The following is a 27,125-nucleotide window of genomic DNA, read 5'->3' as shown; positions in this document are numbered from 1 at the left end:
TAAATCAAGTTATCAGGGACCGAACTTTATCAGTTTTAGGACTTAACTGGACCGAACCGAGACTGAACTGTACGGGACTGTAAGCTTCAGTCCTAAATAAGGACCGACACAACACTACTCTTAATTTATCGATCAAAAGTTATATTTCCCTCTTCCTAAAGAACCTACTGAGTTCCTAATCGGGGATTATAGTTAATTGGCTTTTGGAGCCTAAGTTGAATCATACTCCATCAATGGAACCTTGCTAAGAAAGTACCATTCAGTCCTAATATTCATCCAAACCCTTCAAGATCTTAAATATTTCATTTGGGACTTAAAAAAGTCTTATAGTAAGGTTGTAAAAAAATAAAAACTATAGTTTACTAAACCGTTAATTAGACTTAAAAAAAAAAAAAAAAAAAAGAGCGACAAACATTTGAAACAACATGTCTTATTTGGATCACTTATATTTAATAATTATTGAAGTTTTTGTGGTTAAATAATACCTATGCAACCATAAAGTTAAAATATTTGGTTACTGGCCTTAAAATTGGGCTTGTGTAATACTTCTAAAAAAGGTCAATTTTAAACAAAAAATGCCATGTTTTTTCACCATTAAAAATGTCAGTATCATGTCAAAAATATCATTGGAGTCCTGAAATTTTGCAGATATGTTTTTCTTGATACCTTCAATAGTAATCACATTCGTATATATATATTTTTTTTTTTTACATTAACTAAATAAGGGCATTATATATCTACAATCATTCTATTAAGCCTACCTGGAATTTCAAGTGTCAAAGTGTGACATTTCTATTATTCTGCATAAAATTATATCTGAATAACTTTTTAGGATCGCAATTTCACAAAATACTACTGTACCTTTTAAAACCATCACCAGAACAGGTCGTAAATAATAACTCAATGATCCTAAAAATTAAAAACATTTAATTATAATTCTGCTTATGTTGATTTAATGGACAACATATAATATATAAATAATTAATTTGTATGAAAGAGTTAATTAATTAATAATTAACGACTGGATTATACAGTTATTTGTAAAGTATGTAGGTTTATGACTGATGAGCTAATATTTGATTACCTGACCAAAATAAAATTGTAAAACATTCTACTAAACGTGACCAAATTATTAAACAAAAAAGTTAAATTTGTTGTTGTTTTTTTGGTCATGGAGACAGTCTGCAGTTTGTATTTAGGTATATGAATGATTTATTTCAAACAATTGTATATGTATTAAATTTCCAATAGAATAGCCATTTTAGGTTCGTTTGCATTGCCCAGTAAAATGTTTACAGGTAATTTGGTTGTAATAAAATTCATTATAAGCAATTTCATCATTAAGGATTTGATTATATTTCATTCAAATTAATTTTATAATCGTGTGTACTTTCATCGAAATTTATATTGTATTTGGATAATCAAACTATTGACTGTTAAGAAATTGTCACGAAAGACCCCATTTTATTTTACAAAATATGCCTAGGCCAAAAGCTTGTGCAGTTAGACAGCTGGCCCTAAACATAAGGCCACCGCTATCCTGAGTATCAAGGACCCCTTCTAATATTCTATAATATACCTAGGCCAACCCTTTGTGCAAGTGAATTACTGGTCAAAACCCACCACCACCACTTGCCTCATCATCAAGGGCACCTTGTAATATCCTATAATAAATCCTGGATATTTGTTGTGCAAGTGAACCACTGGTCCAAAGGGGGGTTAAAACCCACCACCACCACTTCCCTGAGTTTCAAGGACCTCGTGGGTAAAACCCATGTTTTTTTCAAAATTCCATCATGCTATTGCATGTTTGGGTTTCCACTCTATAGAGTGGCCTTTTCTTATAATGATATGCATATTTTTTTAATATTGCCTCCCTGTATATATTTAAATTTTCAAAAAAAAAAAATAGCCAGGCCAAGGTCTGGGGCAAGTGCCCCTTAAAACCGCCCCTGTGTAATTCAAAGATATATGGATACTTAGAATTACATGATTGATAACAAACGATAGATTACAAATTACAATCTCAACATAATTTCCTTCTATCCTCACCCCGTTCCAACATCTCAACATTTCATATAATCGAGGGGAAAAAAAGAGTTTTTTCTAGGTTATTCATTCAACAAACAGCTATTTAAAATGTACATTGACAGAGAGATTGATTCATGACTCGTTGTGTTGATAGAAGGACTCTCAAATGCTGAAGGCGGTGCTAGACTTAAATGATTTGTAATCGCAGCTTCCCATAGGGGACATAGTATCAAATTATAAAAAGAAATGATGATTCATTTGGAGAAAGAATTTCTTTTTTTTAGTCAAATTTGGGGTCCATGCATTGGAATAATTCCAATAAAATCTGAACACATTGAATTTGAAACTTCAACGAGATTTAATTTATTAATTAACAATAGAATTTCAACGAAATTATTACAATAAATAGATGTCCGTATGCACTCTGTTAAATATTCATGTAGCCCTCCTTATGGGCAATGATGGCACCAGCTGCAGATGTTGTCCTCTATCATTGAGTCCCAGTACCGGCTGATCCTTGTCAATTTTTGCCACAAGTCACGGTAAATCACCTTGAGATGGAATTGTTGGAACTATGAAAAGATTGATAGCATGAACTAGTCTGCAGCAACCATTAGAAGATGAAATACTTGGGGATATGAGGGGGCGGAGGACTGATTTAGAAACACTTGGGGGGCTTACAAACCCTAAAAAGGGGTTATCGATGCCATTTTGATAACAACAGCAGCAAGAGGAAAAGGACGAGAGTTGAAAGTTTAAAAAGGAATGAACAAACTATTTTAACGTTATGTCCAACTTTATAAACAATTTGTTAACTTCTAATGAATAGTATGAAATACTGTAGTTCAGTTTTCTTTTTTCAGTCTATATAAATCATAAAATAAGTTTAAGATATAAAGACGTAAGTAAATTCCCCAAATTTCTGGAGAAAAGTAAACCTAACTTTGAGATCTCACCCTGGAAGCTATGATAAAAAAGCCAACAAGATTTTTGGAACAGTTATATCCATATTCATATAAAACATGTTGCCAAAGTTTTATATCCATAAAAGTTGGGTTTTTTTTTATATTGTTGATCAAGTTCTTGCTTGTGTATTTCATGTTTTGTTTGTTTTTTCATCAAAATTGAGATCATAAGAAGTTTAAATATTCTAATTTTGACTTCATTTTTAGAATTCTCAAACTTTAAAATAGTTAAGTACCAAGATTCAAGAGGTTAAAGCTCTTTTGGATCAAAAAAATATACAAGAAAAAGTAGCGTCCCGTAAAAAGGCATTAAAGTGACGTTGAAAATTTTGGTCTGAAACGAGTATTTATATTTCAAAAACGACTCAGAATTATGTACTGAAATTTGGCACACTTAATTTACTCATGAATTTGAGATTGTGTACCAAAAATAATCCAAATCTGAGAGGTTCGGTGACATGCCCTCGTTGATTTGACGTGGAATGATCCTTAACACTATTATATATCGAAATATGAATTTATTTAAATCACTCAAACTTTATTAATTATTGAATTTCTAAGTGTTCATATTTCAATGGACCACTCGATATAATTGATGACGTCGAGATAATTGATATATTTCCTTATGGAAGAATCATGCATTAGAGATGTAACAAGGTCTATATTTTGCAAGTCTAAAATCTATGTAAACTAAGAGCGCAAAATTGTAAGTAGCAAGTCAATAAAGACTTTCAATAGTCAATATTATTTATCAATTCTCATTCTTAGTGGATAAATGTCCCCCTTTATAAAATCATTTTTAATTAAAACTCTTTTACAACAATCTAGTCTTGTCAGGATATCAATATTTTGTACCAGTCCAGATACTAAAGTTAGTATAGGTATTTCGATACTTATTTGAAGGAAAAATGCCGTTAAAGACCATTCAGATGCACTTCTAGGGTTGTCCGTATGATTTTTGTCTGTGATGTGTGGAGGGAGAAAGCTCAGAAATTACATGACGTTATAATAACATTTTATATAACAACTTCCTAGTTAAAAAATTTGGATCGTTGCATCTACGTGGAACAATCCTTTATGAAGGAATGGGACTCCAAGAACCGGTTCCTAATCCATTTATACAGTGATTTATTTATATCTAATTTTTTTTTTTTCAAAAGCATTTATTTACTTCCTAATATGTAGATCTTTAAGCTTTATACATTTTGTAATTCGTTTCAATTTTGTCAAGGAACAATATGGGAGACCATTTTCTTGGGTACGAGGCAACGTTGACATCAGAGGTAATATAATAGAGGATCTCTGTCACATAATATTCGGCTATTATTGTCTTTTTTTTGCAGAATTAAGCGTAGGTATGATGGCTAATAAATATCAAACCTGAATTGTCAGACAGGGCAGTGACTAGGATGTTTACACTGTTCTTGACATTTTTTAATAATTTTTTTTTACTTATCAATGCTTATAAAAAGGATTAACTTTTTTATACATCCATGTATTCAACTTTTCAGTTATTATTGCACTCCTCATTAGTCGGATCACATGTTAAATAAAATAATTTAGAAAGAATATGGCAAAATCTTCGCTTTGAAGAGGAGCTCGTCCCCTAGCTCCCCCTCCCCGTAGTGATAGCCTAATACAGATAATATGGGTTGAACCCACACATTTTTAGATTAACTTTTGGAGGAAGTAACCCCGCAATCGCCACAGATGGGATGGGTTACTTAATATACCTGACCCAATATTTTGAAGACTTGCGACTCGACTTAAGTGGGCAATCAAATAATTCCAAATTGATATGGATTCTATAGCTAAGACTCCTGACGTGTACTCGAAAGCTAGTTCATAAGGAACTCAATAAAAGCTTGAAGACAATGTACACTTTATAATAATTATGGATTTGAAAGGAGGTAAAAGAAATCGGAGGTATCTATAAAAATATTCAGGCTTGGATCCGTTCACTCTTTCTCCGTTCTTTCGTTCATTTTTTGAAAATTTTCCATTCGTCATGCATTCTTTCACTTTTCCCCGTTCACTTTTTGAACTATGGGGAAAAAATTTGAAGAATTAAATTTTGTGAGAAGGATCAAAACTGATGTTCCCACGACATGCCAACAAATCCAGTCAAACCAGAGCTTGTCAATATAAGTGTACTAGAGGGAGTAACTTGCAATGCTCGGAGTTATTAAGTACGATGAACTTGGCTTTAAAATGAGTACTCCCCGTTTTTTTAATACTAATATGATGTGCTGGGACAATCTATCTACCAAGAGGTTTTTTATATATGTATGTACACATATACCTTGGTATTGAATTCTGTAGAATGTTCCTTTATCAAAGGATACTCTTCCTCGTCAAGTGTCATGACATAAAAAGTTGTAAAATCATTAGCTTCAATAAAGCAGGAGTAACAAAGCCTTGTGTCACATATAGCTATAGACAATATACGTATAACAACCAACGTAGCATTGTTCACCGCTTCCTATTGACCATGTTAGTAACAATCCGTGCATCATTTAAATCGATATAACAATCATTTCCTTCTTACACTGCAAAGTAAGTAAGGATTTGTGAAAGCCTTTCTAAAACAGGAGAAGAAGAGGGAAGGATTTATTCTTCTCCTCATTCTTCTTTCCAACAACAGAAAGAATAAAAGTGACGCTATTTCTCTGGAGCGTCACTCCTGTATGTAAGCGTATATAATTTATTTTTATCTTATTATTTTGCTTCTTCTTGAGGACTCCGAGGACACGTGTGCTTCATCATTGGGTTCTTTTAAGTAAGCAGCTTCCCCCTCAGTTATGTATGTATTTTAAATAATCTCTCTGACGAGTTGTATCGTATTTACTACATGATAAACTTTCTAATTGTTTCCTTCCATTGCATTAGATGGGGGAGGGGAGGGGGGTGCTTTGATGGCGGATTTTCTCATATTTACTATGACTATGGTTACTGATGAAATATAAGACTATACGTATAACTAACATTTCAAAAATAATTATACTCTTAACAAAAATACAATACAAATACCAAAAGGATCCTCTCAAAAAGAGCCGGTTTTGATGGGGGTCCTTCCCCTCAGACGCCGATAAATAACGCAAAAACTACGACTCCTACCTATTATTTTATACATTTCCTTTCTAAGGAATGCCATTTGATACAAAATTAGAAATGGCTTTTGTAAAAAAAAGTCATTTGAAACAAATAATATTAAAAAAAACCCACATTTTATTTTCTAAAAAAAAGAACAAAGGATTCGAAATTATTTCTTTTCTAAAAAAAAAAAAAAAACTAAGGCTCCTCACAATTATCCATTCCCTAATCAATCAAGTAAAACAGGCACTGATTTCAGGCAGATCCCTCAGCAATGATATATATATTGAAAGACCGATTATAATTAACAGTTTGAGTATGATCGATAGGGGGGTCGGAATTCACAAACATGAAGAATGTACAGTATATTTTGATGTTGGCTTTCAATTTTATTGCATTTATCAATGTTCTGAACTTTGATTAGTTGAATTCGAATAGTCTTACTAACAGTTTGTATATAGGTATATTTCATTCAAATCTCTCACTTATTACATTCTTATTTACAAGTAATTCAACGGTGGTCAGCTTTCGATTTTTCTACCTCTTTTAGCCAGTGTTCTGAATGTTGCGGATTGGTTCAAATAGAACTCACTTTTTTTAAGTTGTAAACATTTCCTAATAACTATGTACTGAGTAATAATTTCATAGTTGGTATTAATTGACTTCGGCTAATGTTGGACCAATTAAAACAAGTTTATGGATGCTCCATATTCAAATCTATTAATTTTTTATAATCCCCTAATATATAAATTATGTAATTATATTGACTTTTATGTAATTATTTTTTTCGCCGGAATATTGTTGTAATCTATATTTACGCAACCTAACCAGCTTACTATATATATATATATATTTAATAAATATTATAAGCTTAATTGACCATAAATCAATCAAACTCGACCTTTTTAAAAGGCAACTTTTTTTGAGTTGAAATATAAGGCCTATTCTATAAGTTCAGCCATGATATAAAACATATGAAGAAAAAATAAAAAATATAATAGCAACTAAGTAAGGTAAGGTAAGTAAATAATTTTACTTGATTTTTTGGTGGTTACATACATTGTTTATTAAAAGTAATCAGGATAACGTAATAAATAATTCATTTTTTAAATACTAAAATTTTTTTATTAATTTATTATTTACTTTGAATTTCATAAATATCTTTTTCCCAATGTCACTTACTTGTAAGCAATTTTCTTTAGTTTGGAACTAAGCAAATAAATGTTTAGAAAATTTATTTCAACAGGAACCATGTTTCTATAATTTGTAATATAAATAATATTTTTACTTTTATTTGACAAAAAACGATTATAAAATAACCATTTAAATCTTGAAACAATGAAGTTCAAATTTTGTTGCACATATACACATCGCTACTTTTATTGTATCTCGCAACCTTTCCAATAAATCATCAGAATATTTCATATCTTAGCAAGAGTTCATTCAAATTCACCCAATCAACGTTCAAAACACTCATAAGGTTTTAAAGAAGCCTAAAAATCCACAGCTCAAAATAAAATAGAGAATACACTTTTATGTGAGTGAGATAAAGTCGTGTATAGTTTATTTTAGAAATATTAAATTACAACAAATCCCATATTTAGATACACTGGCCATTCATAAAATAAATCATCTTTGAGTACTAAAAATACAACTATGAATCCACAATTTTATAAATTATTAGAAGGTAAATTATTCTAGAAACTAAATAAATTATCAGGAACTCTGGAAGTTGGAAGTAAATTTTATAAAGACAAATGTGGAGAATACCCTTTTTGCTGTATAATCATTTCTTGTGGGGATGGCCTCTTTTAAATGTTTTATATAGATATATTCTATTGGCTCCAAAGTGATTACTTTTTAACCTTTTTTTTAGGAGGACAGACAGTCAAAAAGTTAATGCTGTCCTTTCAAAGACACATCATATTTTGTACGCCCTAAAGTCAAGGAAAGAGAAAGACACTGGAGGTGTTTTAAACATTGTAAAGCTGTACGCAAATGTTTTAAAATATTTATAATACCAATTACTATTTTCATATGATTTCATTGTGATATAAGGGATAATATATATGTTTATTATTGCATCTTTTAGTTTGTGTCCCTGTCATTTTTGTTTCAAATTTGAAAATATATGAATGCAAAATAAGGGCCAAGAAAAAAAAATATAAATAGATGTATAGCTTGTAGCTTGAGTGCTACTACTTCGACTTTAGATTGATTAATGTTTTTACTTGGTTTTGCAAGAGATGATTTCAATGGGTCAATTACCTATTCATCGGTTATTAGATAATCCCCCCCTAAAAAAATCGATAGTGTTTCAAAAATATCAATATCTCTCATCAGGATGTGTAAGTCCTTGGTTTAACTGAGTACAATCATAAATTCATAAAATATGTATTTTTGATTATTTGTATGAAGCAGAGAGTAACTTTTATAGGGTCCCTTTCAACGTATATGCACAGATTAAATCCTCACCCTACCCATAAATAAGTACAAAAATGAGTTATTTTTGTGAGAGTATAACTGAGTTGCCCTCGCAGGATTTTAAAACGCTCAACTAAGCAAGCAAAAGCGCGTCTGTATGGATGAATCATTATGTTCTAAGTCGTACGAACTCACTACTCACTAATAAAAAAATCGATAATAAAAACGGAAAATGGATGTGATGTCAGGCTAAGGAACGTGTAGTACATGATTATATGTATAGTCCTATCGATCTGTATTCCTCTTTCTTACTTTGTTTTCCATCTATTTAATAATTGAAATTCGATATTTTATTAATTAAAAAACCCATTTACCTGGATTATTTGGTGATTTAAAAAGATACAAATCATTCAAAAGGATGATCCTTTTTTCTTTTCTTTTTGAAAGCAATGGTTTTCTAACTAGGTATACCAATTTTAATGATTTTTGAAAGCCTTTAAATATAAAAGCGACGCAACTTAATGTTATTTCAATACTCACAGAACCTTTTTTGTTTCTCTTTCTCTCTCTCTGGCTTTTCTTTTTCTTTTGCCTCTGGTACTTGCTAATAGTTGCATAGACTGTCACTAACTGCTTGATAAAGTGAAGCTCAAAGCAGTGCTCGGGATGATACCTGAACATTTAAGTCCTCCTCGAACATGGTTCGTTTGTCTCTTCTTTCGCACACGGAATTTCATTCTATCTACAATAGGTCAAGTCCGTTATGGAATCGATGCATGATATTCATTTCTGTGATTTATGTTTAGGGATTTCTCTACTCGTTTCCCTGGTGATCTGGATTGCTGTGATGCTCTATGGCTCCTTTTACTATTTCTACATGGGAGTACATCTCCATGACTTTGATTTAACTTTCCACTTTAAGAGCTGTGATAACGACGAGTTAACTCGCTGCGGTCATTTGGAGTCACACGAAATCCCTTTTCAGGAATACTATTCCCAAATGGATTATGAGAAAAATTATTCCGTCTCCGTTGAGCTGATACTTCCACCATCTGAGAAGAATGTTCGTCATGGAATGTTCCGTGTCTGTCTCTTTCTGGATGAAGAAAGGTGTCAGGCCGGACTCATGCGATACAAATCCTCTTACTTGAGAAATTTGGAGAACAGCCTTCTCCTCCCATTTTATCTCTTGGGGATTTTCTCCGAGGGAGAGTACGAAACTGTAGACATAATATTGTGGGATGAGTTTAAACCCAAGTTGGTTAAGGGAGTGAGTATCCAGCCCCGTGTTTACATAAAGAGCGCCTCCCTGGACGTACTTTCAGCAAAACTCAAGATACATCCCAAACTTTGGGGTCTGCGTTACTTTATGTACTACAGTCATAAGATATCCACCCTGATAGCCGTTTCTGTCCTTTCCATCCTTATTTTCAGTCTACTAGTTGCCCTTTGGTACGATTTTTTGAGTAAGGTCGTCTCAAGGAACAGGGAGTTGAAGAAGTCTCAGAGGAAAGAGCAAATATCCAAGATAAATACTAATTTACAAAGAGTAGCAGCAAATTCATCAGACTCAAAATCATCTGGCAAGTATCACGAAGAATAGCCAAAGATGGGATGATGGAATGGATATTAAATATTTATTTGGATCGTGAACACTTAAAAAAATTATTATACTTTAAGGAATTTGTGGCATAATCTTTGTTTCTCTAACACTTATTATCATGCATACGGATAGAAACACACAAAATATCCCTGCTTTTTGAGAGATATAACATATTTTATCTCATGATTACAGAGTAGATAATATCGTTGAACTAATAATGATAATAATATTAATGATAATAAATAATAGTAATATTGTAATAGCAATAGGTAAACTGGATGATAATGAATCTGTTGATCTGATGATAATGCTGAAAGACTTAAGATGAATATATAATAAGATAGATTATATATATTTTTAATGAGAAATATAATTTAGGTAATTTATATGAAAATAATAGTATAATTATTATATTCTTATAGTTGTCGTTACACATAATATCACACTCAATCATAAAGTAATAATTAAGGATGCTTAATTAAAGAACATATGTAATTTTCAAAAAAAAAAAAAAAAAAAAGTAATAAATATCAGGAATGTTTGTTTGTTTACAACACGACAGCGAATTTAAGTATCTTTCCGAGGAGGATGAGGTGGGAGTCCTAAGAAACCCGTAGTTAAGCCTGCGTAGTTTGCAGCATTGTATGGGTTAGCAGCTGCTGCAGCGGCAGCGGCTGCTGCTGAACTTCGAGCCATCATAGCCTGGAGAGCAGATGCTTGTAGATGATCTAGTCCTGTAGATTGAGAAGGATGATTGTTTCCACTTGACACACTTGTTGGTGTATGGAAAGCTGGTCTTAGACCTGCGGCTGCGGGATTAGATCCTAATCCTGCGAAGGGATTCAGTCCCGCTGCTCCAAACATTTGTTGACTATATAATGCTGCATAATAAGCTGATGTAGCAGGATCCATGAGTGGAGTTTGAGGAAATCCAGGTGGGTTTCCACTGCCGCCATGCGAGCTCGTTAGATTTTTGGATGGGAGTCCCCCTCCAGCAGCAGTAGATGCCATTAGGGCCAAATATGGATTAACTTGCGCTGCTACAGAACTATTACTGTTACCACCACTACTCTGCGGCATGAATGAATTGGCAAGTCCCATAAGTGAAGATGCAAAATCTGCTGGATTGGGCTGTTGTTGTTGCTGCTTCATTTTATTTTCTCTGACTACGGGGCTTACAGGAATTGCAGGTTTGCCACTCGTTACAGGACTGTTATTCCGACTACTTCCCACGGGAGTATGCCACGGACTTCTCTTACTACCTTCTCCTCCAATGGATGGAGAATGAGAAGTGGCAGGATAATTGGAAGAGCGAACCATTTGGGACTTTGACACTGCAGGAGGAGTAGCAGGAGACGGAGGTTTACTATTGCGGAAAGAAAGCTCAGGGGTTGATGAGCGCCCTGATGACATGGTTAACCCACTGCGTACGGATAAAGATGGAGAAACTTTGGCTAAATCCGGATGTTTGGTGGGTTTGCTTAGCAACGCTTCAGCTGAAAAAGGATTTGCTTTTGTTTCACTTTTAAACACTGAGAGTCCTTCCTTTTTCACAGACAAATCCATCAAGTATTTCTCCGTTTTTAAATTCAATATTCCAGGACTACTAGTACCACTGGAGGCAGTTGAGTATCTTGAAAAAGTTAAATCTAAACCTTGGACTGCTGTTTGCGAATTATGCTGTTGAGTCTTCGCAGCTTCTCGTACTTGTGTCAATTCTGAGAGAGGATTAGTATAAATGTTTGTAGTCTGCACAAAAGCACAAGGTGTTTGCATAAGACTAGGTGGTCTTTTAGTTTCAGGGGGGTGGTTTGCAAACTTTATTTCGATCTTTAGGAACAGGAGTTGTTGAAGGTGAAGAGACAGGGACGGATAGTTTAGGTGTTGTTGTTTCACTTGTTTTACTTGACCCACCATTCAACTTTGCACTCAGACTTTGCTGAGCAGTTTTTAGTTCTTTTTCGTATAAAGCTAGAAGCGCTTCAGAATTAAGTCCTCCCGTTGAAGAAGGAATCCTTGAGGGACTTCCCCCCACTGCTGGGATTAGTAGCAAGTGCATTTGCGGCGCTTTTCATCTGATTTTCGTAGAATTGTAATAGATGATAACCGTCAGCTCCTAGTTTCATAGCATCTGCAAGCCCAGGGAAAGAAGAAAATAAAGATTTAGAAGGGGAATTGGAAGTGGTTGTCTGAGTCTTGGAAGTCCAAGGTGTAGATAAGACATTGGGAGGAAGTAATGAAAATAAACTTGCTGCAGCAGCAGAATTCATTCCACTAGCTCCAAGACCACCACCTTTTTTGTTGTTACCATTGCTAAATGGTAAAGGAAGGGGGTGGTGTTGTGCTGATCCCTCATCAGATGATAGCTTGGGTCTTTTTAATGGAAGAGAGGGTCCCTCATCCATTCCCATAGGGTATTCCATTCCATCAGGTTTCTTCCCACCTTGATTCTGATATCTACTTGCTATTTTAGCAAGGTTTTGTAGAGCACTGCCTCCTTCTGGAGTACCCGCATTAATATTATTCGGAATGATAATTAAATCGTCAATTTGAAGTCTCTTCCCATCGGGATCAATGTGCATTTGCGGAGACTCCGACTGCATCCTTTGCTCCATATTATTCTGAAAAAATAAAAATAATACATTTAAGAACATAAAGTCGTCACTCTAAATAATATATTACTAGCTGCGAAATAAGAGGAGAGCCGGAGGGCTTCGGTACAGATTGTTTCGTAATTGTGACATCAGGAATAATTTCTCCAGCAGAGTCTTTAATATTTCGCATCAATTGAGGAGACAACGAAGATCGTGTATTCTCCTCCTCCTCTGCTTCCTTTTTATCCATTTCGTCCGGAATAGATTCAGACATTTCGTTCTTATTTGTAATAGCAGGAGCAGAATTAGTAAGAGCCGGTGGTGGCTCAGAGGTGGGAGAATCAGCCTGCTGCTCATGCTGACTGTCCTCAATACTAGTGTCCGCGGCGTTATTTTCACTCTCATCCTCATTTTTATATTCTTCTGGATTTGGAGAAGACTGCTGCTTTTGGGAAGAAGCTAAGGAATTATTTAGTGTCTCTGACTTATCGACTTTAGTATCCATATTCGAAGGAGATGATGCAGAATCCTTAAAAAGCAAAATAATATATAAATAATGATGTTGCTAATCAAGGAATTGAACATGAATGGGATGGAACTATAAAATAATAAATAAATAAATGAATTACTCGCTCAACAGATTCGTCTTCAACAATATCACTAGATGATTTAGGATTTAACGACATTTTCTTATCCTCTTGCCCTTTCAGGTACTGTTCATAAGGTAACAAAAATCTAATAAAAAGAGAAAGTAGCAAATAAATAATAATAATAATGTTAACCCGTAATGTTGAAAACAAATATATATATATATATGAGTGTGTATTATGTACATAGAGTGAGAGAAAAAAAAAAGATTCATCATTTCTTTAACACAATACAAAATCTAATACTCATTCTTTGACTACATTTGAAGAGTCATCCGTGTACACTACATATATATGTAGGTAGAGTGAAATGGAAAAGAAGGAAGCAAAAACATAACCATCTCAATTGTGAAAATAAGTATATAAATATAGGGATTATCATAAAGAATTTTCATTACTGCAATAAAATGGTAAGAGACATGGAGTAATCAATTAGATAGTGTGGTGTTATATAAGTATGCTTTAAAAAAATATGTATAATAAAGCTACATACACAATCGAAATAAAATGCAACTCTCAACTATAGCAAACAAAAAATAATAATTAAATAATTACTTTTCGTAATGCCTTCGTGTACAAGTAGCTGCACTCGTATTTTGCGGATTACCCCCTATGTCATCGTAGACAGCTTTCCACAATTTCTTTGACATACATGCTTCATAACCTCCTAATTTACTAACTTTATCAAAAAACAAATGCAAATCAACTGAAAAATTAAATTAAGAATATGAATTACTTATAAATATTGAAAATAATAAAGACTATTTTATGTACTTTGTTTAAATCCTAGCATAGGCGGCCTCTCAATAGGTGTATGACGACGTTCCATAAAACGAATGAGTCGTTTTAAAAAATCAAGCTCTTCTTTTGTATTCTTTTGGCTCAATATCAAAACAAGATCTTTCTTCACTCCATTCTTTGAAGACGTACTTTTTTCAGCTTTATAGACGGGCACTGGGGTTGAAAGTGAAGACTCTGAGCTTGCAGACTCGGATTCAGGAGATCCAGGACTTTTAAATGAATATTTCTTCTTTCGAGGACGTCCTTTTAATTTGGGAGCTATAAAAGAGGAGAAGTTGGTTTAAATAACAATATTGAGTGATGTTTTAAATATGTCTATGAATGAATTATGGGATATATCAATTTCAATTAAAATAATAATGAAATAAAATTGGCCCTGTAGTAAAAGACCCGTTACTGCTCTGATTTCATCCCGTTTAAAACAAATAATGAATACTAATCATATTTGAGGGAAAAAGTATGTACGTACATAAAAATATTTATATATATATTACATTCACCTTGACATGTTTTTATAATCAAAATTAAGAGTATTAGAATTACGCAAGAACTCATCATCAACTATTATCCTTCGATCAAATAATAATAAAAAAAAGTCAATATTTAACATGTCAATTTGATAAGTATTTTCGTCGTTTCTCATGATATTTTTATTATTGAAGTCTTCCATTACTTGAAAAATAAAATAGAATAAATAGAGAACAATATGTTGACGAAACTAGCCTAAAGTGAGCGAATGTTACATATTAGAGTTGTATAAATTATGACCGGTGGGTACGTAAAAATAAAGTGAATGTGGCCATTATGACAGATTGACAAATGTTTAGGAAGAGAGGAGCTTAGCTATCAGGGCGTTAACTAAGACAAACAGCTATTAGAGGAAGGAAATAAATGCAAATTCCTAGTGTGGTGCCCGTCCTTATTTATTTTGTCTGGTCCAGTCTTGGGACAGTTCCTTCAGACCGCCAGTACAAAAACTGATAAAAAAAGAAGAAATAAAATTGAGTGAATGAACTTCATAAATTGGACGGGAAAATTGTAGTCTTCAGTCCTAAATAAGGCCCAACACAAGACTACAAAGTGTATCTTGCATGGACACGAAGTCATATACTCGTTACAACTCTGCAACACATTTTCAGTGTTTATTCCATCATTCCTAATTACTTAGATGTGTTTTCTTCAAGAATGAAAGACGATAGCAGTTTTGAAAAGTAATAAAAGCATGTTGCAACTATCCAAGAAAAATTCTATGAAGGCTTGAGGGGCTATTTACTGGAATTCTACTGATATAAAAGTAGAGGGGCTCTGGATGAGGGATATTACCTAAATGATTACAGAGATAGGGATGTTCCTCAAGTTCAGGATAGTCAAAGTGCTCCCTACAAAAGAGAACAAACGTATTCCTCGTGGGTGCAGTGAAACCTCCAAGAGCGAGAACCAGGGAATTGGATATCCATGCCTTTTCTTGTCCAGCGATCCTCTTGAGAAGAGAGCGATAGCGAGTGTACTGTGGCACACTCCGAATAATCACAGCTAAATCGTCTTTGGCGCACAAATCACCTGTAAGAAAAGGGGCGGCGTTAATTGAATCCTTTATCAAAAGTATCTCCACACACACACACACTTACCTATGGACACCTTTTCTTGACGAATGTCGGATAGAAAGTCCGGGTAGAGGGAATGATCTCCAAGGGAGAGGGAAGGGGCGTCGGGGTGATGCACTCCCTTCAATCCACGATCCCAAACTACTTCTGAAGGACGGGCTATCCAATCCAAGAGATCCACTACACGAAGAACAGCCTTCTCAGATACAGCCACAACTTCATCCTTGAATCAACGATCAAGTATTAATTTATATAATATATAACAGACAATAAGAGTTTCGGAAGCGAGAGAGAAAAAATTGAGAATTGGAATCAATGAGACAAAACTCAACTGAACGCAAATACAAGAGACAAAAGAAGAAACACAGAAAAGAAAATTTAAGGAAAGAAAAGAAAAGGAGACTCTTTATTCTTCTTCTTCTTTTCCTCTCTCTCTCTCTCTCTATCCATCGTAACAAGTACAAGTACGACTATGTACTATTATTATTCTCTTTTTCTTTCCCTCCCTCTCTTTATTTTCCTACATAATACAGCAACACTTTTCCTTTTTTTTTCTCTCGTTCTTCTTTTTTTTTCTACCTCCCCCCTCTTCTACACTTTTAGCTCCATGACAATAAATAAATTATATACATAAAAAAGAAAGAAAAGTTCCATTCTTACTACAACTACTACATACATTAATACATATTTTTCTTTCTTTTCTTTTTCTCTTCCTTTTTTAATTACTAACCTATCATCGCTCCCTCCCTCTCTCCCTTCATCTCTTTTCTTCTCTTTACCTTTTTTTTATCCATCTAGATATCTACGAATTGCATCAATCTGCATTCTCCCGTCTTTTATTATCTATTTAATTTCTTATTTGCTTACTTCTATATAATGTGTATTTTGTATACACGTTGCGATGTTGTACAAGATGCAACTTGTATGAGCAAACTGTACAAGTTGCAAAAAAAATAAGATGAATAATTATAAGTATTTGTACCATGTAATAATTGACTATTCCTACATGGATGATTTATATATAAATTTTTGAGTATTTTAATAGTACGATGAAAATATAAGTATTCTGTCGCATACAATAAAGTCTCGCATTACTCATAAATACATAGTAACCATTTGTTTTGAATATATCATGTTTTGTAATTGAACTTAATGCATTGTACAACGAAGAAATTAAATTGCAACTTGTACAATTTGCTTATACAAGTTGTAACTTTTCCATAACATATATTGGCGGCTCTTAAAATGGGGTGTATATGGTGTTTTTTTTGTTGTTTTTTTATTTAAAATATTTAATAATTTATCAACGTATTTCATTGATTACAAAACGCAGCAGTTGAACCCTTCGTTCAATCGTTCCCTTCCTTCGCAGCTAAATGCTCAATTTATCATCAAACAGCAATACATACAAATATGAAATAAAATTACTAGCATACACTATTATTATATTTATGTACTACTAGAGAGAATAACAGCAATAATCAAAAGACAGGAGGGGGCTGACTTTGGCCGCGTTCTTCAATATTCTTCTCTTAAGAACAGGGGGAAATAGCCCGGGAGTGAGCGTATAGTACGAAGAAGGAGTCTCAATTGAATATTATTGAGTCCCATTCCTCCACTCTGGATCACTTCTTGACCCTCAAAATCACCCCAATTTTGTAAAACACTCTATTATAAAATTGGGAGGAATTTGAGAGGGATGGAGCTAAAGGTAAGGGATGAAAAGGAGATAAATGGGTAGGTAGTAGGGCGTTCTCACGCTCGCTACGGGGTTCTCACATTTTCATAGTCGTGGTATAATATTATCATCTTCTTGTTTTTGCTTCTATGATTGTTTAAATGATATTTAAAATAATAAATATCATATAAGAGGGCGATCCGACTCTTTGCGTGTGCTGATTATAAGAATTTTATTGTGTACAAGTAGCAACTTGTATAAGAAATTGTACAAGTTGCAATTTCTTTGTCATAAAATGCAATATTTAATCAAAATAATGATGGAAGTATTCATTAATGCTATCACTTCATTTGTATCTATTCAAAAAACGTGGTTATTATGGATTTAGGATTAATATACCTGTGGGCATTTGAACTTTAAACTCTGCCAAAGAATACTTATATTTGAGTCATTTGTAGAAAAATACCCAAAAATACAATCATTAATATATCGATCATCCATGTTGGATTTTTATTAATAATTGCGAGATCATCAGCCTAGGAAGTAAATCCTTCATCTCATTCTTTTGGTTGCAACTTGTATACCACATAGATACAGATCAACGATCATTAGAAATTTATTGATTATATATATATATATATATATACTTTCTTGCGAAAGTATATTGCTTACATTCGACAATGCCCTTCAAATAAAGGTAATATTATATGTATACCCTATAACTATAAAAGATTGAGAATAATTCAATTAATTATTTGCTAAATACAATCGTCATTTAATTCTATAATTAAAGAGGGAAAGAGAAGGAGAGACTGAGAAAAAAAGGGGAAAAAAGGAATATTACTTTACATTATTTCCTTTTCCACACAGTTTTTTTTGCAGTTTTTAAAAATATAATTTTTTTTTTTTTTTTTTTTTTGAATACTCTTCTTCTTGCTTATGAAATCTGTTGTTCTTTTATGTCCATACTAATTTATAAAATTACAAAAGGCGAAGGGAGTATTGCAAACCGGTTGTGGTGGTAATTGTTCCTTATAAATATATACATCCAATACTTTATTAACCATGTTAATTATATGTGAATAGTCAAAGTGAGGTGTATGATATTATAAATAATAGTACATATTATGTACAAAGTATTTGTTTATAAACTATCACAGAGTAAAGGATTTTTTTTTTTCTGTAGGAATATTATGTACATATTATTATTTATTAAATAATAATACTATGTACGATAATGCGGAGTTAGAAAAGAAAGAAAGAGCGAAGGAACGAACGAACGGGCGCGCATTACTGACTTTAAAAGAGTGCGAGAGTTACATATTTATTATTTTATTCTCCCTTCAAATATTTTATCAGATTTATTGTAATTTATTTATGCGAGTTTTTTTTTTTTTTAAATAAATATATGTAAATGGAGTGATTTGCAGGAGGAAAAGAAGAAGAAGAAATGAGGGAACGAATAAACCAGGGAAAGAATACCCAAACATTTCATGACCGTGGATGGTACGGATCTATCTCTCCCCTACACAAACCATAATAACTCACTGCCCATCCTAATAACCAATATTACATATAGTCTCCCCCCCTTTGTTTATTATCAAATTTACTTTTGACGAAAAATAATTATTTATTTGTTAGTTAACCTACCAACACATATTTTCTTACTGCCCACCCTACAAGCCAATATTACTAATATTTTTCCTTTACTCCCCCTTTTCTTTATTCGTCAAGTTGTTTTTTGACGAATAATAATTATTTTACATTACTGATTTGCAGGTTATCTAACCAAGGTGATCTTTTCCCCTAACGAATACATCATCAATCCGTCACTGCCCACCCTAATCAATAAATCAATTGCTTTTTATGTATTACTAAATACATAATATATTCTCCCTTTTTCTTTTTAACAAGTTTCTTTTTGACGAAAAATATTTTAATTATTTAATTTTGTACAATTAGTTAATAAACTGATGATATTACTATAGCGGCCTCATTCTTACCTCTCCGTGCGTATGTAGCCTTCCTTCTGGCGTGTACTCTGGTAGGAAGTATAGACGAAGACTGGATAGGATTTGATTGGCGTTCTTATCCTCCCATATCAGCTGTAGTTCCCCAACGGCCACGATATCCGAATTGGACCAGATCTTCACGAAAAAGAATTCTCCCAGAGATAGTATTTTAGACTTTCCACCCTTATCTTTATACTTTATGGCTTTGTAAAAGGTATAAGAGGCATGCGTACCGCATGAAGGTCCCACAAACTAAAATAAATTGGGGTTGTTTGTTCATCATCTTTCTTTCTTAGTGTTTATTTGTTTTTTTTGTGTGTTTTTTTACTCACTGAGAATTTTTTGGTGTCCATAATATCAGCAACATATAATATTCAGTATATTATACATCATATTGATAATAGTTGTTAGCAGTTTTCAGAATCCGTTCGTTTACATAATAATATTTGATTATTATTATGTATTAAGTGAACTATTTAATTATTTGATTTTGAAGGAACAAACAAGGAGCGAACGAGCGAGCGAGCGATTAAACGACAGGCGCTCTATTGAATGATATATTATAAATATATAACCAGGAGATTGAAGTTGATATTATTAAATTAATTGATATTAATTATATTAATGCACTGAATGATGATTACTATTCATATTCAAGAACGCAACCTCTCCACGCACTTCCGTAATATCCACAATTATTTTACTAACTATTAAGTAAAAATAATATATAAAAATCTTTTTTACATATAAGAAAAAATCTTCGGGCCGGCAAATAACAACAACAGAGGGTTCTCCTTGTAGAAGAAGAAAAACCTCACGCGCTTTTCTCCCCCCTCCCTCCACCTTTCAGTTTCCACGCCATTTCTGCCCAGAGAAGCAACCTCTTCGTTACTACTAAATCTACTACTATTTTATTCTTCTTCCTTTTCTTCTCCGGCCCTCTCTTTCCCTCTCTTGTCATTTTTTGTAAATGAAATAATTAATTAATTAAAGAGATTATTTAGACGGATTTTAATTTTGTTTAATTCCTTTTTGGCTCTTTACGCTGAAACGATATATGAAGTAACGAAAGAGCTGTTTTTCAGTATTGGTATATTGATAAATGATGAGGAAGGAATATTCTTAATCTAATGACTCTGTGCAGCAACTACTTGACTCCCAGTTGGTCAACACAAAAGCCACACCATTAACGATGTTAGTACAAACGACTCAAAAATGATGTATTTTTGTGTGTGTGTAAACGATACTGATGAAGAGTCCCTGAGTAAATACCTAGTCAGACATACATACTTCATAGTGGCCTATAATAATATATATAACGAGTTACCTTCTCTCTGCTATTTGTGTAATACATATTATGTGAATTTATTTATAATAGGAGCTAAACATTTCATATGAAAAAGATATTATTTTGTATGTAATATTTATTTTTTCTCCTAAATATTTACTTATATCAAGTAAGAAGACGATGTTCGCTTTCTTTTATGTTTCGTTTCTTCGATTCTTCTTCTTCTATATATATATATATATACTCATGTATATATATATATATGTCTATCTATACATATATAGAACACATTTATACTTCAATACCTCTTAGTTAGTTAGTTCTTCATTGTAGAATATGCTTCTTCTTTGCGTCTACCCATAAAATATTATTGTATGACGTATACAAATAAATTTAAATTGTAGATAAATGAGTTTGAAACACTAATATAAATAAATTACTAGATGTATATCCCCAATACAAGTTGCAACTTGGATAAGCAACTTGTACAAGTTGAAACTTCTACGTCTTAAAATCCCTTATTTAAATACAACCAATTTGGTCATTTTACTAGAATGGGCACTTGGTAGAGCGCAAACCTTTGCCTATGGTCATTTTTTCTAAATTGGATTTACTGCTCAGGCTTGGTTTTTGGGTTTTTTTGAAAAAAAAGAAACATTAAATCCATAGATATACACACAAAATTTCACATATTCCATTTGTTGGATTTTTTTTTCAAAAATCCATAGTTATTATTGTATTAAGTGTTCTGGTAAAACGGATTTGATTGTTTTTGTTAGTGAGAGCCCTAGAGACTAAAGTAATCATCAGTCATCCTATTATGTTTTGTTTTTTTTCTCCATATCTTTTTTTTTTTTTTTTATTCTTTCATTCCTGAGGACAGATCACGTCAAATGAAATGACATAAATATGGAATGGTTACGTGTGAGTCTGCTCATGAAAAATGGAGAGTAAACCCGATGATTTTTAGGGAGTTATCTTCTTTCTTATTAAACAGAATGTGTCTTCAAGTCTACCCTTAATTACTCTAGCCAATTCCGAGTAGGTATTACCGCTAGTATATAATAAAAGTAATCATGTAACGGTGTTGATAATTTTTGGGGCTAGCAACGCTCCTGGTATGATGTATTTGGAAGTAATAAAAAATATTACGTATTAATAATACGTACCGTCATATCCATTTTTAATTTTGATTAAGATGTGACATTTTAAATGACAATTTCTAAGTACTTTTTGGCAAGATTATTGATTAAATAATACAATGATTGGATTTTCAATGTTGATCTATTAAATGAACTAACATTTAATTTTTGTATTGAAAATGACTCATTGACAAGGCACATTATAAATTTCAAATATCCACAGTGATATAGTATTCATAAATACATACGTATTAACCAAGTAATTTGAATATAAATCATGACTAGTAAATAAAACTACTCATGCTATAATTACATAATTCATTTTAAGACAAGATATTGCTTTTTGTATACAGCAGTAATGGTGTAATTTTCGACTAATTTGATCAGAAAAATTAATTGACTTCATCATCTGTGGCAAATTATAGAAATCAAAGGTCCACAGTGTTTCATTACTCGTAAATACTTATCAAACAAGTAATTTTAATGCATCATAAAACTTAATGATAGCCTCATTTAGTGTGTAGTTGTTCATTCAAATGACTGATTTTGTAATAAAGCAATGCATTTAATGACTAAGAAATTGCAACTTGAACAATATTTTTTGTACAAGTTGTAACTTGTACACAATATGTAACAAAAAAATAATGAGGTTAAATGAATTTTAAACTGAGTAAAAAACAAAGTCTGGCACTTTTTACATATTTATTTTCAATTAACATAAAATGGTTATGTTTTAAGATTTATTCACAGAACAAAACAGTAGATACTCTGATTGAGAATATATTTAACTCAATGAAGCCTCTGTTGGCCTCAATAAATGCCCCAATTTGGGGTTTGAACCGCACGTAGGCCCTGGAAACTAGAGCCCGATATAAATCTTGTATTTTATAAAAATTAAGTCGATCAAGGACATCTGATGACATTTGACTAAAGCCAACTCAGAACAAATTAATCAATCAGATTCAGGCCGGGAAAGCTGAGATGCTGAATATCCTTACACTCCCAGTCCTAACAGTGCTCCGGTAGCCAATCCTGAGTAATTGATAATATTCATATTGTTATTCACCAAAATCCTCACTAGAGTGCATCGGCGTTCTTCGGCTGAAAATGTACGCAGTGTTCCATTAAATTATGAGCCTTTTGAATTTTAAACTTCAACAAGATATAATTTATTAACTAGGAATAGGTCGAATTTCAACAAAATTAATACTCTCAAAATATGTGTGTCTGAGCTCTCTGATTCATTAATGTAGCTGCCCTTAGTGGCAATGATGGATTCCGTTGCAGTGGTGGTGAAAGTTTGGCAACTTCTGTGACTTCTTCCTTTCCAAGGTTTTGAGCTTGCTGACAGATTAGACGGTGGTCCTGGAAACGCCCAAACTCCTAGGAGTGTGGGAATGGAAATTCGTCGATCACGTTATTTTCTAGACTTGTATGTAAGCTGGAGTGATCAAGTTTGTTGGGTTTTGTAACTAATTGTTTGTGTTTGTATATATTGCATATGAATTGTCTTAAATCAGTCAACCTTCATTAATTGTTGAATTAGTCAGTGTTCATATTTCATTGGACCACCCGGTATGCTGGAAATTTCGCGGAAATCTGAAGCGCTGGATTACACACTGTTTAAACCTATTTTTCTACTAATATTAATTACATATGATATTATTTGGGTCAGTGATATTTCTTTTAATTAATTACATTCAAATAAAGATTTTATTGCATATAATTATACATATATATATTTTGAATTTAATTCAATGTCATTTAGGTACTTTCTATGTATGTTGAGATAATAAGGAAATTTGCAAAGGAGATGAAGTAGAAAGGAATTTGCATACTTTATCTCCCTTCTCCTCTAATCGTAAAAATGTTATATATATGTATAAGTATTATAATATAATATATATAAGACTCTAAGTATTATATTGTATACCTACACGCAGGCCTATTCCCCATCTCTCTTGCTCTCTACATCTTATAACTTATGAAATAATTGACGTTTGATATGTTTAATATTATGTACATATTTTGAGACCATAGAGATAAAATACATTGAGTGCTTACGCTGAGAAAAAGTAATGTACTTAAAAAAAGAAAAAAAAATTATGTTAGCAGATATGGATTTTTGAAATTTTTTTCAAAAAAATTTAATATACAATATTAAATATAATTTTTTAAATTTTTTCAGTAAAATTACATTTTTTGTCAACAGCTGTTGATTTTTAATTTTTTCTCCGAATAGTTTAACTCTGTATGAATATTTGAAATTTTTTTTCCGAAAAATTTAATTTTTGAAATTTTTTTTCCATAAAATTCATTATTTTTTGAATAACTATGGATTTTTGAATTTTTATTCCAAAAAATTTAATATTTGATTTATTTTTCTACAAATTTAATTTTTGAAATATTTAGGGAATATCTATGGATTTTTGAATTTTTTTTTCCAAAAACTTCATGCTTTTGTGAAGAGCGATAGATTTTAATTTTTTTTTCAGAAAAATTTAATTTCTTGAAATTTTTGTTAATAACTGGATTTTTGGAATTTTTTGCAAAATTTTTTAATTTATGATTTAAAAAAAAATCCATAAACAATATTATATATAATCCTGGAGGTGTCTAATTTTACGCTGAGAAAAAGCAAATAATTTTTTTTCAAGCCGAAAGTCAGTTGACCAAAACAATGGGATACATTAATCCCTCATGACATTGTATGGGATCATATTCCTATAATTCTTTAAAAACACTAGAATGGGCAACATGTAGAGTGCAAAACCTTCGCCAAAAATCAAACTGAATTATATATATGTACAATGGACATGTAAAATAAAAGAAATAGTTGTAGTTCATGGACAACGTGCTCGGGAGAAATTATTCTCTTGAACTGAATGTGTGTAGGTTCGCGCCCAGGTGATTCCCAGATAAAGAAATATACTTTATTTATATGGACGTCACACAAGATTCTTAGGTTAGCCGGAGTAGTCAGTGAACGAGAAAACCAATTATTATTTAATTGTATAACTATTTATCTTGCAAAAAAAAAAAAAAATTAACCACGTATCAGAGAAGATTTTCAAGCATTTTACTAAAAATAATATTTTAGTTACATGATTCGTCTTTATCAATATTTCGTATATTATATGTGCAATCTACAGAGTGGTCCTGAATTGGGTAAAAAAAAAATCCTCCCCCCTCCCCTCAGTTCTGATTACGTCATAATGATTTAAATTCAATCGACAATGAGAATGAATCAATCTTTTGGATTGAATGTGTTGAAGTTCTTATGAGCCTCGTCAAATCCTGATCGATAGTTCTCTATCCCAAGATTGTCTCTGACTCTATAATAATCAAGATGCGTTTTTCATTGGAGTAGTCTAGTAGATAATTACATCGTATTGCAGAATGAATCATCGTCAAATATATGTATTATTTTTTCGGCAATGTGTCCTTTCGGAAATGATATTATCTGAGAAGTACCTAGAACCTCTCACTTATATTATTATCTAATGTGTCAGTGGTTGGAGGGTTGATGATCTCACCCATTTGTTTGATTCCAACATTTTAGTTATCTAAGATTGTGATTAAAATAAATTAAAAAGTATGTTTCCCTGTTTTTATATTCATAATGTTAATATTTGTACAATTTTTCACCATCGTATTGAAAATGTCTCTGCTTTTCATTTCAGAGCCCTGGTGCTCTTTACCCCTACCCCTCCCCCCTCAACTTGTTCGTGAATTCCCCCGTTCTTATTTTGATTCTCAAAGCTCCACAACGCTGCAGGCTCAATACTTAATTAATGGATCAACAATAGACGAGAGTTGTATGGTTTTAACGAGACAAGTATAAAGGTAAATTTTTCAAGTTCAGACAATGATTTGGAAAACAGGCTCAGTATTGGCTCCCAATGGTAACCGCAGATCTTAACGAATTTAGATTTTAAAATTATATATTACATATCTTTTCAGTTTATTTTATAGGATAGATGAATCGTTTTATCTGTTTATTTATTACCTCAGCCAGCAAAGTTGAAAGGAAGTGTATCTTTTTGCCTTTATTCCTTTGTTTGTCACCAGGATTGCGACAAAAATTACTGCCCGATTTTAAATTTTGAAATTAAGTACCAACAAAACGTACAAAATGCATAATCGACCATAAATTTGGAACAAATAAGGATAAATACATCAATTCCATAAATTAGTGGAGAGTTTTTGTATTCTACCAACAGCCCATTCATGTTTTTTGACTAAACTTTACGAATCCTCGAAGAGGAGAGAAATCAAGGGTGTATCCCTTAATTGAAAAAAAAAGAGAATGATAAATCTATATTTATAGATCCAAGTTTGTCTGTCTGTTTGAATATATGACAAATAGTCTCAGGATGCACTGTATATAATGCTCCCTGATATATATCATATACATACTTTGATCTAAGTAACGACAATGTAGTTTTTTTTATGAACTATTGCAGGAGTGTGAATATAGCAACGAACGTGTATACAGGACGCATTGTATATATTGCTCCCTGATGTATCTCCTATTTTTGATATAAGAAATAATAATGTAGTCGTATTAATAGTGCATATATAATAAGATAACTATTTTGGTTTGTTTTTGATATTGCTCTCTTATGTATATCATAATTCAAATGCATTCTCAGTATATGAAAAGATTTAAATTAAAAATAAACACTGGTATGTTAAAATGAATATTGTTCGTTTTTATTTGTGAGTCCTAAAGTACTCATCAGTCATACTAACACATTAAATATTGTTTCTCAAATACTTATTCATATCCTTTCACTCTTGAGGTGGAACAATTCAACTGAATTGTTATAAGAATTGACTAACACTGAAGATGGGAGATTTCGAGGTGAGATTTCTCCCATATTTAAGCGAAAAATTTATTTTAGACAACTCGGGGTCATGTTGGGTAATATCGCTAATATTATATAAGGAAGTAAGTTGGACATTTTGCTTTGTTTTCTGGCTAGAAAATCATTTTTCAAACTTTATTATTATTATTTCATGATTGAGGAGAAGATACGTAATATGAAGTCATAAAAATATATTTATTTTGAATGGTTACGTGCTCATAAAAAACTAAGGATTTTTTGGGGAGTTATCTTCGATATTATTATCGAAGAACTTTGTTTGTTCCTCGACCCCTAATTATTCTGGATATTACCACTAGTAATCTATAAATAAAAAGGTGTTGTTTCTCTTCTTCGTGACGCAAAAAGTGTTTG

The 27,125-nt window shown here is 32.3% G+C and overlaps 2 protein-coding genes across 3 annotated transcripts; one reads left to right on the top strand and one right to left on the bottom strand.

Moving 5' to 3' along the window:
- The first annotated feature begins 9,102 nt into the window (after positions 1-9,102).
- Positions 9,103-10,513, top strand: LOC121132444 (seipin). Of its 2 annotated transcripts, none has more exons than XM_040727846.2 (2): positions 9,103-9,264; positions 9,320-10,513. In XM_040727846.2, exons 1-2 carry the CDS (start codon positions 9,180-9,182, stop codon positions 10,114-10,116), a joined length of 882 nt encoding a protein of 293 aa, XP_040583780.1. In that variant the 5' UTR covers positions 9,103-9,179; the 3' UTR covers positions 10,117-10,513. The 2 variants fall into 2 exon arrangements, with proteins under 2 accessions (XP_040583780.1, XP_071742712.1); XM_071886611.1 differs by having other exon boundaries at positions 9,110-9,214; positions 9,265-10,513.
- On the bottom strand, positions 10,471-20,700 carry LOC121132443 (AT-rich interactive domain-containing protein 5B). Its single transcript, XM_040727845.2, has 9 exons — positions 19,785-20,700; positions 19,444-19,704; positions 15,787-15,985; positions 15,482-15,718; positions 14,132-14,416; positions 13,913-14,063; positions 13,340-13,445; positions 12,799-13,239; positions 10,471-12,737 (listed from the first exon to the last, which is right to left on the bottom strand). The coding sequence occupies exons 1-9, from the start codon at positions 19,803-19,805 to the stop codon at positions 12,105-12,107; spliced, it is 2,334 nt and encodes a 777-aa protein (XP_040583779.1). The 5' UTR covers positions 19,806-20,700; the 3' UTR covers positions 10,471-12,104.
- Between the last annotated feature and the right edge of the window lie 6,425 nt (positions 20,701-27,125).

The sequence above is a fragment of the Lepeophtheirus salmonis genome, chromosome 2 (assembly GCF_016086655.4).
Source record: "Lepeophtheirus salmonis chromosome 2, UVic_Lsal_1.4, whole genome shotgun sequence".
NCBI classification, from domain to species: domain Eukaryota; kingdom Metazoa; phylum Arthropoda; class Copepoda; order Siphonostomatoida; family Caligidae; genus Lepeophtheirus; species Lepeophtheirus salmonis.
Note: the sequence above shows the minus strand (reverse complement) of the source record. Positions and strands in the feature narration are given on the sequence as shown.